At 32.5% G+C, this 14,200-nt stretch overlaps 4 protein-coding genes across 7 annotated transcripts; 2 read left to right on the top strand and 2 right to left on the bottom strand.

Moving 5' to 3' along the window:
- The first annotated feature begins 672 nt into the window (after nt 1-672).
- On the top strand, nt 673-3,111 carry LOC137835841 (uncharacterized). Of its 2 annotated transcripts, none has more exons than XM_068644557.1 (3): nt 673-1,202; nt 1,663-2,157; nt 2,495-3,111. In XM_068644557.1, exons 1-2 carry the CDS (start codon nt 806-808, stop codon nt 2,148-2,150), a joined length of 885 nt encoding a protein of 294 aa, XP_068500658.1. In that variant the 5' UTR covers nt 673-805; the 3' UTR covers nt 2,151-2,157; nt 2,495-3,111. The 2 variants fall into 2 exon arrangements, with proteins under 2 accessions (XP_068500658.1, XP_068500657.1); XM_068644556.1 differs by having other exon boundaries at nt 711-1,202; nt 1,642-2,157.
- An 898-nt stretch (nt 3,112-4,009) lies between these two features.
- On the top strand, nt 4,010-7,594 carry LOC137835839 (uncharacterized). Of its 3 annotated transcripts, none has more exons than XM_068644553.1 (7): nt 4,010-4,147; nt 4,258-4,413; nt 4,574-4,614; nt 5,907-6,070; nt 6,157-6,259; nt 6,351-6,520; nt 6,626-7,594. In XM_068644553.1, the coding sequence occupies exons 2-7, from the start codon at nt 4,295-4,297 to the stop codon at nt 7,088-7,090; spliced, it is 1,062 nt and encodes a 353-aa protein (XP_068500654.1). In that variant the 5' UTR covers nt 4,010-4,147; nt 4,258-4,294; the 3' UTR covers nt 7,091-7,594. The 3 variants fall into 3 exon arrangements, with proteins under 3 accessions (XP_068500654.1, XP_068500655.1, XP_068500653.1); XM_068644554.1 differs by having other exon boundaries at nt 4,071-4,147; nt 4,261-4,413; XM_068644552.1 differs by having other exon boundaries at nt 4,137-4,413.
- Nucleotides 7,595-8,369: 775 nt separating this feature from the next.
- LOC137834421 (coatomer subunit zeta-2-like) lies at nt 8,370-10,968 on the bottom strand. The gene is made up of 6 exons (XM_068642477.1): nt 10,957-10,968; nt 10,089-10,248; nt 9,221-9,368; nt 9,042-9,119; nt 8,875-8,959; nt 8,370-8,642 (listed from the first exon to the last, which is right to left on the bottom strand). Exons 1-6 carry the CDS (start codon nt 10,966-10,968, stop codon nt 8,583-8,585), a joined length of 543 nt encoding a protein of 180 aa, XP_068498578.1. The 3' UTR covers nt 8,370-8,582.
- A 464-nt stretch (nt 10,969-11,432) lies between these two features.
- Nucleotides 11,433-12,687, bottom strand: LOC137835840 (EPIDERMAL PATTERNING FACTOR-like protein 6). The gene is made up of 3 exons (XM_068644555.1): nt 12,289-12,687; nt 11,962-12,020; nt 11,433-11,738 (listed from the first exon to the last, which is right to left on the bottom strand). Exons 1-3 carry the CDS (start codon nt 12,392-12,394, stop codon nt 11,502-11,504), a joined length of 402 nt encoding a protein of 133 aa, XP_068500656.1. The 5' UTR covers nt 12,395-12,687; the 3' UTR covers nt 11,433-11,501.
- Nucleotides 12,688-14,200: the final 1,513 nt, after the last annotated feature.

The following is a 14,200-nucleotide window of genomic DNA, read 5'->3' as shown; positions in this document are numbered from 1 at the left end:
CCATCCTTTAATAAATGCATGATTTTGGTCGGAAAAATTAAGGCTGATTCTCCAACATCATATCAATTCAAATTTTGATCTTGTCTTTAATAATTTAATTTTTTTTTTCATGGATATAAGTCTAGAACTAATATACTTATGGATTTTGCTATCCAAAAGCTTACTTGAACAATATAAATGACCTTCCAGATGTTAAGATCCATAACAAGATCCATAAGTAAACATAAATGAATTTACAGCATATCATTCTGGATATGTAAATTTGGAACTCATAACTAACTTCCGGATATAGTCATTCAGAAGCTTAAATAAAGTACGAAAATAATATTCCATATATCAAAATCAAGAGTATATAACAATGATTTCTAGATTTTTGCATCCATCGGAAAAATGAAATCAAAGACAATGTTGAATTTTAAATTTGTGTTGGGTGCATGTCTTAAATAATATGGTGCAAGAAGAAATTATCAAAAAATAATTACTATTTAGAGGAAAATTAAAAAAAAAATACATTGTTGAAAAATAAAAGAATATCAACTTTCATTGTGGAATGAGAAAGTGTATACCATGTTGTAATTTGTCATTGTAAATAATAAAAAAAATAAAAAAATTTCATCCTTACACATTACAATTTAATTTTAATAAATACATGTCCATTTTGATTAATTGAGTGAATAATACAAAGGAAAGGGAGGAGGGGTATACATGGAATTTCGAATGGTAGCTTTTTGGTGTTTAATTTTGTACTGTTAACTGAAAGCATAAAGAAAAGAGAAGCTTTTTGTGAGCTGAAGAAGATCAAAGCATGGAGGTGGAAGTGGAGGGTGAAGATGGTTCCAAATTGGCACTGGTGAATGATGAGAAAACTGTGTTTGGACGAGGTTGTGGATTCAGCACCCACGACCGCACGGTTTCTCGTCGCCACGTATCTTTCAAACTCCACCATTCAGACTCAGATGTTGCTGATGATGCTAATGCTAGGGTTTCGTTCGAAGTGATGGGGAAGAACCCCTTTTGGGTGTACGACGGAGAAGCGCTTCGGCTCTTCAGAAAGTTCGAGAAGGGTCAGTTGCAACTCGGAGATCGTTTCTGCTTCTCTCCCAACGCACCCCTCTGGTACTCTTTCACCCTCAGCAACAACCAACCTCTCCCTCAGCTTAACCTTGATGAAATTCAAATTTCGGAAATCGATCCCGTTAAAGGTATCACTGCCTTTCCTTGTTCTTAACTCTGTTGCTTTCGGGCTTCATTTCCAATGTGAATTTGGTTGGAGGCTTGTGCTGTGAATGTTTATACTTTTTTTTCGGTGGAAGGTTGTGTCCTGCGTCACTCTTGAGCATTATTCTGAATAAATATACGAGTCTTGCTGGTCGAAATTTGTTAAAGAAAACATCTTTTTAAATGGGTCTCTAATTTTCACTAAATTTTAGCCATGTTAGAAAAAAGGGTATTGGAGAGAGTGGTTTTCATGAACAAGTTGGTTTTTTCATTTCACGGTGGCTGGTATTTTTGAAGGTATTATCCTGAGTAAATACTGTACATACGAACGGTATAAAGAGTTTTTACAATGTATGCAAATTGATATCTATGGTAATTTCGTAGACTTTTTCAGTAACTATGATCTAAATTATACTTATGAAGTTGGTGATTTTGAAAATGCAGAGTTTGGTTTTCTTGTGATGGGGCACGAGTTTGACAACTATCCCAAGGGGATGATCCGGAATGCGAAGAATTGGGAGTGGTTCCTCGAGGAACCTAGAAAGGATAGCCAAGATGAAGAAGATAGTGAGAAGGAGAGGAGGAGAATGAAGGGAAAACGAAAAATGGGTAAGATCTATGAAGATGACGAGTGGACTGGTGAAAGTGAAGATGATAAGGAGGCTGTTGTTGGTATGCGTAAAAGTAAGCTGCCCAGGTATTCCACAAGGTCAAAAGATAGTAAAGGAGGCAACAAAGATACCAAAACTAGTGAAAATTCTAAAGGAAAGGAAAGAGCTACTGATGAAGAAGAAGAAGAAGATGATGATGATGATGATGATGAGACACTAAAAGGATTCATTGTTGCTGATGAAGATGATCATAAGGAGTTGGAAGATGATGAAGAAGAAGAGGAAGAGTTTGAAGAAGATGATGATGAATTGGATGATTAAAGCCAAGGTTAGCATTTTATATATAGCAACTCCACCATATTCATTTTCAAAATTTTATTTTATAATCTAAACTTCTTCTATGAATATAAATATTTTTCATTTCTTCATTTTAAGCATTAAATATATATTTTCTGCCCAATGGTGCATAGCACATCACCCTTCTAATTTAAACCTATGGTCTGCCAAAAGACAAACAAGTTAGGTTGGAACTTGTTAAACAGGGCATCTGAGTAAGAAAAAAAATTAATTTATGAATTTGGTCTTGAAGAATCATAATTTATGTTTAAGGGTCTCTGTTATTGTTTAAGATTAAGTTCTTATCTTTTATTTGTGTGTTTATATAGGTATCAATGAAACAAATTCACACCAAAACATGAAGCTGTGTCATGATACCATCGTGTGTCATGCTAGATCTCGATCTCTTCCATCAAATAGCACCATGCACCCTCACAGAGCTATGAAAGTCCACAGAGCTATGAAAGTAAAATTTTCCCTGAAGGACTGCAATTGGAGCCTTCTGAAGCCATCAGTGGCCAAATTCAACACCAAAGCTGCCCTGAAGAGAGTGTATGATTCACCTTCACTACTATTTCTTGCCATGATAGGTCCTGCCAAGCTGGATATCTTGATAGAACAAGGTGGAAGTGGGTATCAAAAGAAAGAAGAAGGTGACTGAACTAAATTCATGTTTGATCTACCTCCAAAAGTACATATCCAGAAGAAGAAGGTTCAGTTTGGAACAAACATTTTCTCTTCAGCAGTGGGGTTTTTGTTTTTCTGTTTTATCATATTGAAATTGTAGTAATGTGAGTCAAAACACAATTACTTAACCTGTTTAAAGTTAGGTGAATCTTTAATAGTAAGTTAAAGAAAAGTGCACCCTTTGAGTTTAGTGTAGTGTAGGATTGTACCTATTTTCTTATTTAAGAGAATCAGAAGTCATCTATGGGTTATCCATTCACTTATTTTTTGTTCTTTTTATACTGGTGATGATATTTTCAGTAAGTCAAGTAAAGTCAAATGAAAGTAAAAGAATAAAAATATAAACACATATTTATATTGAAATTAAGTAACTTCAAAATATATAATTATATTGAAAATAAATTAAACAAGTTATTTAATATACTATTAAATACATCTAAATTATAAATTGCGGGTACCACAGGTACATGTATCTTATTATTTGTCTTTATCATTAGTAGTGTAAAAAAATCATTTTATTCCAATTTTTTAAATAGAAATATAATCAAAAATTAATTATTATAATACTTAAAAGAATGTTATTAAAATTTAAAAAATGGTCGTATAAAAGTAAATTTTTTTATTAATTTTTTTAGTGTTATGGTTATATGATAAAAACACTTATATTTCCTATCAAAATAAGAAGTAAAATTATAATAAAACATATATAAAAGTTATTAAAAATATTTTGATTTTTATTAGTTATTATGATTTTAAATAAAACTACGCTATTATAAGTAGTTTTTTTTATTAAAATTATGTGACGTAAAAAATTGGTTAACAATAATAAAGATTCAAAAAGAAAAAAAAATATGTACTTTGCAAGAATCTAAAATTTAAAACCACGATCACAAATTTATTATTATTATTATTTAAAATTAGTATGTAATACTTGTTTCAATTTTAAGTATACACCAAAATCCTGCATAAGTTATTTATCATAATTTTAACATAATTCAGAAATTAAAAAGTATTTATTTATTATAATTTTTTGTTACATAAATAAACACTTGTTTCGTATGCAGTAATTGGAACAGGCAAGATTTCCTAAAAAAAATGTAAAGTGTATTAGTTTGGAAATGTAAATAATAAATTGACACAAATTTTAAGTGGCAAATAAATAGAATTAAAAGGTGTTTGTTTGTTTATATATTTTTGCACTCTTTTTATATTTGTTAGTTACATTACAGAACCTATCATTCAATTCCACAGGGCTTTCAGTGTGGAACTTTGTGTTGATAAAGGCTCTGTAGTGGGTAAGGGAAAAAGAGAGGTTTCTGAACAGTTCTTCTTCTAGGGTTTTTAACTCCATAGCATGTGCAATTTTTTATCTTCTGAAATTGCAATTTTTTGGGCGTTGTTGTAGTAGGGTTAGAGAGCAATTTAACACTGAAAAAGCTTCAATGGATTATTATCCTTCTCAACATCACTTGCAATTCGAATCTGAACCTGGCGTCTACCATGGTGATTTCAATGATGAGCTCGTAAAACCCTCTTCCAATCCTCGTGATCCGTCTTCAGGGTTAGTTACTTCTGCAGTGGGTGGTGGTACTTGGGTTTTGAGGAGAAAGGGGTTTTGAATCTTCAGTTTTTCCTTGCATGTTCTTCGCGCCACAATTCCTCCCAATTACAGTCTTGTGTGGGTTATTTGACGATTTGGTTTTGGTTTTTCTCTTGCTTAGGAAACTGTTCGTTGGGGGCATTTCGTGGGAGACTTCTCAAGGTATCCTCACTTGTTCTCCATTGTTGGAGTAGAGAATTTATTTTAAGGGATTTATTTGTTTTTTCTCTCGTCAATGCATGGCTGTTCTTAAATTATCAAATGAAAAGGAGAAGGAGGAGCACTTCTGATCTACTACTATATTTGTCACTCATTCATTCAATTCCTGCTCCATACTTCCATGTTTTGTTGCCTAGTTTTTGTTCTTTGAGAGTACAGGCTTAAAAAACTACGGTGCTCACACTTTGTGGGTTCCATTTCCATCTTGTGTAAAAACTATTTGGGCCAGCCTCTGGTCCAGTGAGCTGGGGACCCATGGCAGGACCAAGAAAAAGGCTTCACAAACTCAAACATAACTCATAATTTGTTTTAATGAGACTTATGGTTAAGTTGTTATTCCTAGTTTAAAATGATTGCACTGAACACTATCTATCATGTATAAGGTATATTCTGAAGTTATTTTCAGTGCCTCTGAATCTTACTATTTGATACACATTATGATTCTTGATTAAAAAATTAGGTTGACTATTAAAACATGCACATACATGAGTCACAGTCTGGTTATCAGTTGAAAAATATTACCAGGATGAGGTGAATGGCACAGCTTCTAGGGAAATGAGTTTTCGACAGGGCTTCCTGTTGTGCTGCTACAGTGCCAGAAGTTGGCACTATAGTGGCCGCAATTACGGCTTCAGTGGCTGCTATTGAAAAATGCGCTGCTTTGCACACCCGTTCACTGCTATAGTCTTACCTACAGAAGGCTATCAGTACTAGTTCAATGATTAGAGAAAGTCACTTGTCCATTATTGTCTGTAGTCTGTTTGGTAGTTTTCAGTCTGTCTCAGTTTTTCTTGAACATTGATTTCTTGTGCTGATTGTTCTATGGTGATTTTTTTAGGACTTTTGAAGAGAGTCTGAAGTACCGATTAAGAGTACTTAGTTGAACCTGAACATGGCCCTGGTCTCATTTATCTTGTTAATATATTTTGTAGGTTGTTGTTTGGTGAGAAATGTTATTAAGCATTACAATTAAAATGTGGATCAGAATGTTTGTGTAGTGTTTTCCCCCTCATCCTTGATTTATGCCATGTATGCAACTCAACTTAAGCACAGTATCTTTGATGCAAAATACTGTGTTATTATGTTTATTCATTCATTGATTTTTCTGTGTACTTGTTATTTATATGTCCTTACTGAAGTGAAAGGTACCATTCAAAGGTAGTGGAAGATGAAACCTATGTTGCTTTATGTATATATTTTCTCATTCTAGCATGTGTTTTCTTTTTGTTTGTCAGAATCATTTTTTAATTACTTCAGCAAATATGGAGAAGTAACAGATTCAGTGATAATGACAAATAAACTTTCGGGAAGGCCACGTGGATTTGGCTTTGTTACATTTGCCGATTCAGCTGTAGCAGATGAAGTTTTGGCCCAGGAACATACCATTGATGGCAGAGTGGTAACTTCTTGTTGGGAACATGTCAGCTCAAACATTGTAGTAGTGCACATTCTTGCCCCTGATGACATTCAATTTTGTTTGATCAGGTAGAAGTGAAGAGGACAGTCCCTAGGGAGGACATGGAAGGTATTGGAGTACTAACAACAAAGAAGATATTTGTAGGGGGAATACCCCAACTTTTCAGTGACGGTATAGTGAACCAGATGCCTTTAATCTTCTAGGTTATATTGGAATTTGTTTATTCTGTCTTTGACTACTGGATTGTGTGAGTACATTGTAGATGAGTTGAGGGGATACTTTTTACCTTATGGCAATGTTATTGAGTGCCAAATCATGGTAGATCACAATACTGGGCGATCTAGAGGCTTTGGATTTGTCACTTTTGACAACGAAGATTCAGTCGAAAAGGTTTTTTCAGTGGGAAAAATACATGAAATTGGAGGCAAGCAGGTTAGTGAAACTGTTGAAATCAGAATAGGATATTATTATTATTCTACTGCACATAACCTGATGTTATTTATTTTTTGGGATACCCTTTTCTGACAATAAATATAGGTTGAAATTAAGAGAGCTGAGCCCAAAAGATCTGGAGTTGATCACAGCAGTACCTCACGAAAGTCATATGGTGGTTTTGGCAATGAAATGGATGGATATGGTGGGAATAGTTCTAGAAATCGTAATCATGGAAAAAGAGGTGGACATTATACAGATTCTGGAATGAACGGAGCATATGGCTATTTTGAGGGAAGCTTTGGTGGAAGTGCTGCCACTGTTTATGGTGGTTATTGTGGATATGGTTATGGCTTTGGATATGGTGGGCCAATGTATTGCTATGGCGGATATGGACTCAATTCTTTTGGTAATCCTGGGGTTTATGGTGGTGGCGCTATTCCCCATGTAGATGGTAATGCATATGGAAGAAATGGTAGTTTCAACCGCACCAGTGGCTATGACAGTGGGAAAGGAGCTGAGAAGGACGATGGTCCTACGACTGGAAGGTACCATCCTTACTGGAAATGAATGGATATCCAGAGTCTGCAGACTGGACAGTGCCCCCAAAAGGTATGGCTGCGACAGCAGTAGCACCCCAGGTTTGATACAGATATCATTCATTCAGATGAGAAGTTAGGAAACAAAAGGTGTATATGTTATTGTATCTAATGGATTTTGCAGAACTTTCTTGGAGTTTCTTTGATAAGGACTAGGCTAATTTCTAGAAGCGTCATGTATGAAAGATCCTTAGAAGCTGGTGAAAATTAACCACTAGAAGTCCAAAATCACACACACACAGACACTTAGATTTCTCGCTACAACAATGTTAAGTATCAGGTTTATTCAAAATCCTCTCGGTGGACATGGGTATACTGAGCTAAGACTAGCTGAACATCGTTGGTTCTAACTAGGTTTAAAGGGAATTTGTTTGATCTGACATAATTTAGGAGTAAACTTATATTTTTGTACATGTTGAAATATTATTTTTGAACTTTTTCTATATTCTGTCTGAAATATTTACACTTTTTTTCATCCACAGCCTGTTCTTTACTTATCTGTTGTAACATATGTCTGCATATTTTATTAACAAGGCCGTGTAAGTTAGTTCCAATTGGAAAACGATATTTTGACAACTTGTATAAAACTCATGATGTTGTGATGCCTTTAGAAATAAATATATACAATAAAAGATAAATTTGGTTTTAAATGATATGAAAAAAAAAATATGTTTGTATAAAAATGTGGGTTGTAATTTGTGTATCTCACTCGTGAAGTCACGAATGAATTGTCAATGACTAAATGTGTATGCATTGAGATTCACAATTTGTTTCAAGTACCTTTTAAATCTTACCAATGCTTTAGCTACTTTGTATTACTTTTAGTTTCCTGTACCTTTTGTTTTCAACCTTTTCAACATTGCTTAAGGTTAAAGATTTAGGGATTTTTTGCAATTGATGAAGGAAACTTAATTGTAATGATTTAGAAAATTGGATGATTGGTTAAAATTTAGTTTGCATGGTTAGAGTAAAGATTTTTATATTGACAATTAACTGGTAAAAAATTCCAAATATCATTTTATATAAATTGTTACAAAATTTAATAACATCACATAATTAAAAAAATAGTATAGTAAAAAGATTTATAACTTTTAATACAAAATAGATAAATTGTTTTACCACATAATTAAAAAAATAGTATAGTAAATTTTTAACTTTTAATACGAAATAGATAATTTGATTGTGAATAATTTATTAGTTTGATAGTGTGGGAACACAAGAAAACTGCGAAAAGATTTGACTGGGAAGAAGTAAAATTAAACAGCCATAGAAGTGACATTAAACAATCCCATATTTTTATGGTTTAATGGTTATTTAGGATAAATAAAACCTTTTCAGTGTTTTCAAAATAACAACTGCATGATATAAAACTCATCACCGTAGCTCACCACATGAGAAGATAAGACAACTGTCTAGATAATAAAAAACTCTAGAATGAATATAAAATCCTGTGAATGCCAAAATCATTTTAGAAGGGTTCTTGTCAAATGTTCTCTAGCTGTAGTCCAGGCTTGACTTAGTGTCTGCAATATCAGAAATTTACAATCATCAGATCCAAGGTCAAAGCAATATGCTGATCTTCAAAACAAAATTAACTTTAAGAATAAAGTGTTACATGATAGCCTTCAAAAGTAAGTTTAGTATGAGGAATAAATGAAGCAACCTCAGGTCTAAATGGCAAGTCATGTAACTCTAATGTAAAAACAGTAAGCATACATTAGTGCAAGAAACAAAACAGAAAGAGTGTTGCATTACCTGCTCAGACAGGGGAGACTCGGCATCCATGCTGTGAGAGGTCACTTTTTCAGCAATAAGAGGTCCATTTGTTTCTAGTATCATCCTTCAAGGAAGGACAAAAATTAGAAAATAAATAAAATAGTTGCAATACAAAGAAAGAGATGTGACTAATAACACATGCATACCCTCCATCAACAATCTCATCAAGGCATAAAAGAATAAGATCCAAGTTTTCAAGCGCCTCTCTTTTGTCAACATTGTTCCTGTAAATGGCACAAGAAGTAATATACAAGAGAAGACAGAAGCACGATGAGTAAAATGCATCTGTATTTAAAATCTAGATAAAAAAAATAATCTTGAATACCTTAAGAGAAGCGTGATTGAATCAAAGAAACCCTGAAGAACTGAAGCTAAAATGATCTCATTTTCATCATCGCCGCCAGTGACAAAGAAATGGAGATCTTGTACAAATTTGTAAATAATGATATTGTTGTCGAGTAATGTGATCTCAGCTAAAGATAATGTGAAACAATATACACAGTTAACAAAAAAAAACAAAATAAACACGAGTAAAGACTTCCACTTGGTGGTAAATGGCAATATAAAATAATGCTCCCACTAAAGAACTTGGTAGAAATCTTTTTAAAGCCACACAGGGAAGAGTAACCAATATTTTATATATCTCAAATTTCACTGACAAATTGATCAGTCCAACATTCTGACAAAGTTCTTTCTTTAATTCAATGATAACAACAAATACCAGTACTTATAGTCTGGTCTATAGAAAATAATGATTTTGGATGCATGTTGATATGCCCAAAAAGAGAAAGAGGAAAAATCAAGCCTAGTGTTGGAACTAATTTGGAGACTTGATACACGGGTAAAGAAATGGTGGGCATCATCAGAGGAATTAAGAGCTAAAGCACAAAACAAGACATGCTGGCTATTTAGAATGTTTCATAAAATGTTCTGTAAAAAATGTTGGGTCTCAGGTAAAAGATATAGAAAAGAAGCCAAAAGCTCTTAGTTGATTATTGTGAGCTCCAAGATTACAAGAAAGTAAGAAAGACTATCTATGCTCCAAAAATTACATAAACAACTAAAGACTTTTAAAGACCTATATCTGCGTAACATTATAACCAGCAATACCTACGAAATACCAGCGTATCAGCATCCCATATAAAATCATGATTTGGTTTTGTGATGAGTGTTTGTCAAACTCTGATGCCTACCTTCTGTTCGAGCATTTGTCTTAACTGTCTTACTGAACACAAACTTCTCAAAACCAATCCTTGAGCTGTTAGTAGGCCAGTCGTCTGAAAAATACCTGACTGCCACACGCTTTCCCTCTGAGTCGAGAAGAAGAATATTCTTTATCAACGGACATGAGGCCTACACATAAAATGTACCAACAATTCACACAAATCAGATTTCATCATTTTTTTATCACGTCATTCCGTTCATCAAGGAAGATACGCACATTTTTTTTTCGATAATCGTTCTCATTCATTCACACTTTTCTCAACACACTATTTCCGATACCAGTTCTCAACAACTTGTGCTACCAGCGCATGGCTGTGGAATCGGGTACAAAATCCGTATAATAAAAAACATGCCAATTGGAATGGAAGAATGCAGGTAGCCATAACTTATATACAGAGTTCTCATTATCTCGGAGAATCAAATTAAGCCTTTCAGTATTCAATTGTGACTGAACAAGAGAAAAACGAATCTCTTTCTTGTTTAATCTATTCTGTCAGTACTGTTTCCACTATTGCAGATATAGATTTATCAATTGATGCTATATCGATAAAGTTTATTAGAAAATAGTACTGAATAATATGAATCTGAAACTGAAACAGGCATAAAATCTCGAATCTCCAAAATTGTGGATCTCTTTTGGATTCATATAACTAATGAAAAAAGGGGAAAAAAAAAACCAAAGAGATATCGAATTTTGATTCAACCTTGACGAATCAATACAAATAAATAATGTGAAATAGTTGATAATACTATTAAGTAGCAGATTGATGTATCAGTAATTTTCTGGTATTGCATTGTGATTAAGATTTGTGTGAAATGAAAAAGAGAGAAACTTGCCTGGGAAGCCATTTCGGAGAAACAGAATCAGTTAAAGAATGCGGGACTATATATATATATAATTGAGATTTGATTTGAGATAAAAACTTGTTAAATAAAAATGTTGGTAATATTATAATCTATGAAAAGTTAATAAAATTGATATAGTGTTTATATATATATATATATATATATATATATATATAAGTTAAATTAATGTACTGAAAACTTAAAAAATGTTACACACAAATTGATTTATTTTTAGACTAATAATTAAGTTTATTAAATAAAAATGAAATTAAATAAACTTAAAAGACAATAATAATAATTAATTACCATATTGGTTAAAAGTTAACTCACTTCAAACTTATTATTTTACTTAATTTTGAATCTCATTAATGACAATTTATATTTTCATTTCTTTCTCGGTCCATCCATATCTAACATGCTATCTTTCTGATTTGGGATTGAAATAATCACATTTTTCTAAAGGATGATTGAATACATATGAAGTAGTATATTCATATTGAATGATTATGAACAAGAAGAAGAACAACATAAATTGATTAGGGGCCGTAGATGGAAGGACCACACTTGCATTTCCAACTCTCTGGCTCATAATTTGCATACTGCACACCCAAATGACTACTTCTGCTGCTGGTGCTGGGCACTTGAATAGCTTCACATGGCGTGCAACCATAACACTTGTGCTCACAACTTGGTGGAATTGACCCTATTTTCCTCACTCCTCTGTTGTATGTTTTTTCCATAGCATCTGACATAACTTCCTTCTCCATTAAACCCTTTAACAAAGCAAAATCATCACACTCAGTATTAGGAGGTCAGAAACCATAATGATCTCATCTCAACTAAGCTTGATCTGCAATACAGTATTATTTTGCAGCAATTGCTACACGTGGTGATGATCTACTACCACTTAATCATTTCTCATATGACATGTTAACTCTAGGACACCAGAAACTAGCATCAGAAATGCAACTCCAACATGGGAGAAGGATGACATACCTTTTCTGACTCTACAGTATTCCACGGTGAAGACATTGGTCCTGGTGCCTCTTCAGGGCCTGATGGAGCAGAGACAACAACATGGTACAAAAAGAATGAAATAGTTAGTTATCAAAGAGCATTGTTCACATTTGAAAAGGCTGAAAGGGGAAGACATATATATGATCAAGCTATTTTATATCTGTCTGAAAATATATGGAAAGAAAATGGACACTGACAGAAAATTTGAAGCAGGTATGAATTTTATGAAGATATAATTGCTAATTATAATTAGCACTTAAATGTTAAGAAGTCAAACATCAAAAGGGTGTGTGTAGTTTAACTAACCTGGATGGGACATGGTATCAGTAGGAAGAAAAGATCTTCTTGCCACAACTGCAAATTCCCAACTCATTATTTGTAGAGCTAGCAGAAAACAACATGCTACTTTCATTTTTCTATTTTCAAAACAGCAAATGATGAATGTGATGATGATGGTGATGTTGTGAATCTTGGTTCTCCCTTCACAACAAGAGGCAAGGCATGATGATGATTGATTTGGTGAATTGTGGAATATAAGTAGGGGGAGAAAGGGCAGCTAAGAATTTTTTGCAATTCCCAAAAAGATCAGAATAAACTTCAAACTTTTTATCAGGTCATTCTTGAACAGTGAGAGATTTTGCTTGAGAAGCAAGTGATTTTGCTTCACTAGCACAAGTTTCACCTTCTTTTGACACCTCACTAGGTGCTCTAAGACTAGTCTGTTTTCCACCCTTAAGCCAAGCCAAACCTTGTCTTTCTCCCATCTCTCTCAAATCAATCTAAAAGTAATGCACAATATATGGTGATCCACTGCTGCAGAATGACAGCACCCATTTTGGGTCTGAAAACACCTGCAACACCCTCATAATTTTTCTGACATTTCATATTAAAATATCAATTTTTACATCTAGACTGCAGAGCCATTGTCTTTTAGTGATGCTTTAATTTCATTGCCATATACAGAAGAAAGAAATCAATGGCAGGGTGGCAGTTATTATTCATATAAAGCTGGAGCAGAAGAAAAAAAATATACAAAAATAAGCATTGGCCTCTGCAGCAGCAAATATAATAACTGTGTAGCTGCAGTATTTATTGAGTTAGTTAAATGGATATATTAATGTTGTACTACTCTGGTTTTAGAGTCAACTTTGCAGGAGTTAGTTGTTGGGAAACAGACAAATCTCTTCACCAATATCCACAATTTTGACAATTTGTTTAGACCACATTAAATTTGGGTGTTCCTCATTTTCTGCTTCCTATTTTTTCCACACAACAGGTTTTAGTTTGAATGTCTTTGGTGTTGAATCTGAAAAAATGAAACTTTTACCTCAAAACTCTTGATTTATTTTATTCAATTTAGGAGTATTAAGAATAAAATCAAGTTAAGTTATATATTATTTAAAAAAAAAATCATTTTACATTATAGATTTTATGAATTTGGGTTTAAAATATTAATATTTTAGCTTGTTTAATGAACATTATAAATGTTTGTTTTCTATATCTAGAATTTATATAAATAAATGTTTTTAATATAGTGTCATTGATCATTGACTATTCAATAATTATATTTTAAATTTTTGTGTGGCATTAGACAAATTTTAAACCATTCAAAAATGTAATTCTTACTTAATCCAAAAGTCACGTCTTATATTTAAACTTATCTATCTCAGAAAGAATAACAAAACCATAACAGATATACAGTGCAAGTTTGAGATTTTATTTTTGAAAATGAAATAATTTTCATATATTTTTTCTCATTTTCTGAAACATCATTTATGAATCTTTATATTAAATCAAATTATTGTGTGTTTTCAATCAATAATGAGATAAAAACTTTGTAAATAATATTGTTTTTATTTCCTTTTTATTAGTTATTTAATAAAATATAACCTCTTTAAATTTGTTTATCATCATTCCTTTTTTAAATCAATATTAACTATAATGAGATGTTCCCAATTTATAGCTTAAATAACATTTTATAAGATTATCACTAATATTTTTTTTTAAAATTTAAAAAATTAATTACTCTTCATTTTCATATTTTAATTAATAGTGAAATTATATTACCAAAATTTTACATATTTTGTATTTTTTTCATAATTTTGGTAATTGTACTTAATTTCAAACCTAATTAAACACCATGGACAATTAAGTTAAATAAATGCATTGTTTTACTCTAATAAATAAACTCTAGCTTACTCACCACATGCGAAAGTAA

The sequence above is a fragment of the Phaseolus vulgaris genome, chromosome 5, assembly GCF_000499845.2.
Source record: "Phaseolus vulgaris cultivar G19833 chromosome 5, P. vulgaris v2.0, whole genome shotgun sequence".
Taxonomy (NCBI): Eukaryota; Viridiplantae; Streptophyta; class Magnoliopsida; order Fabales; family Fabaceae; genus Phaseolus; species Phaseolus vulgaris.
The sequence above is the reverse complement of the archived record's forward strand: the minus strand, read 5'-3'. Positions and strand labels throughout refer to the sequence as shown.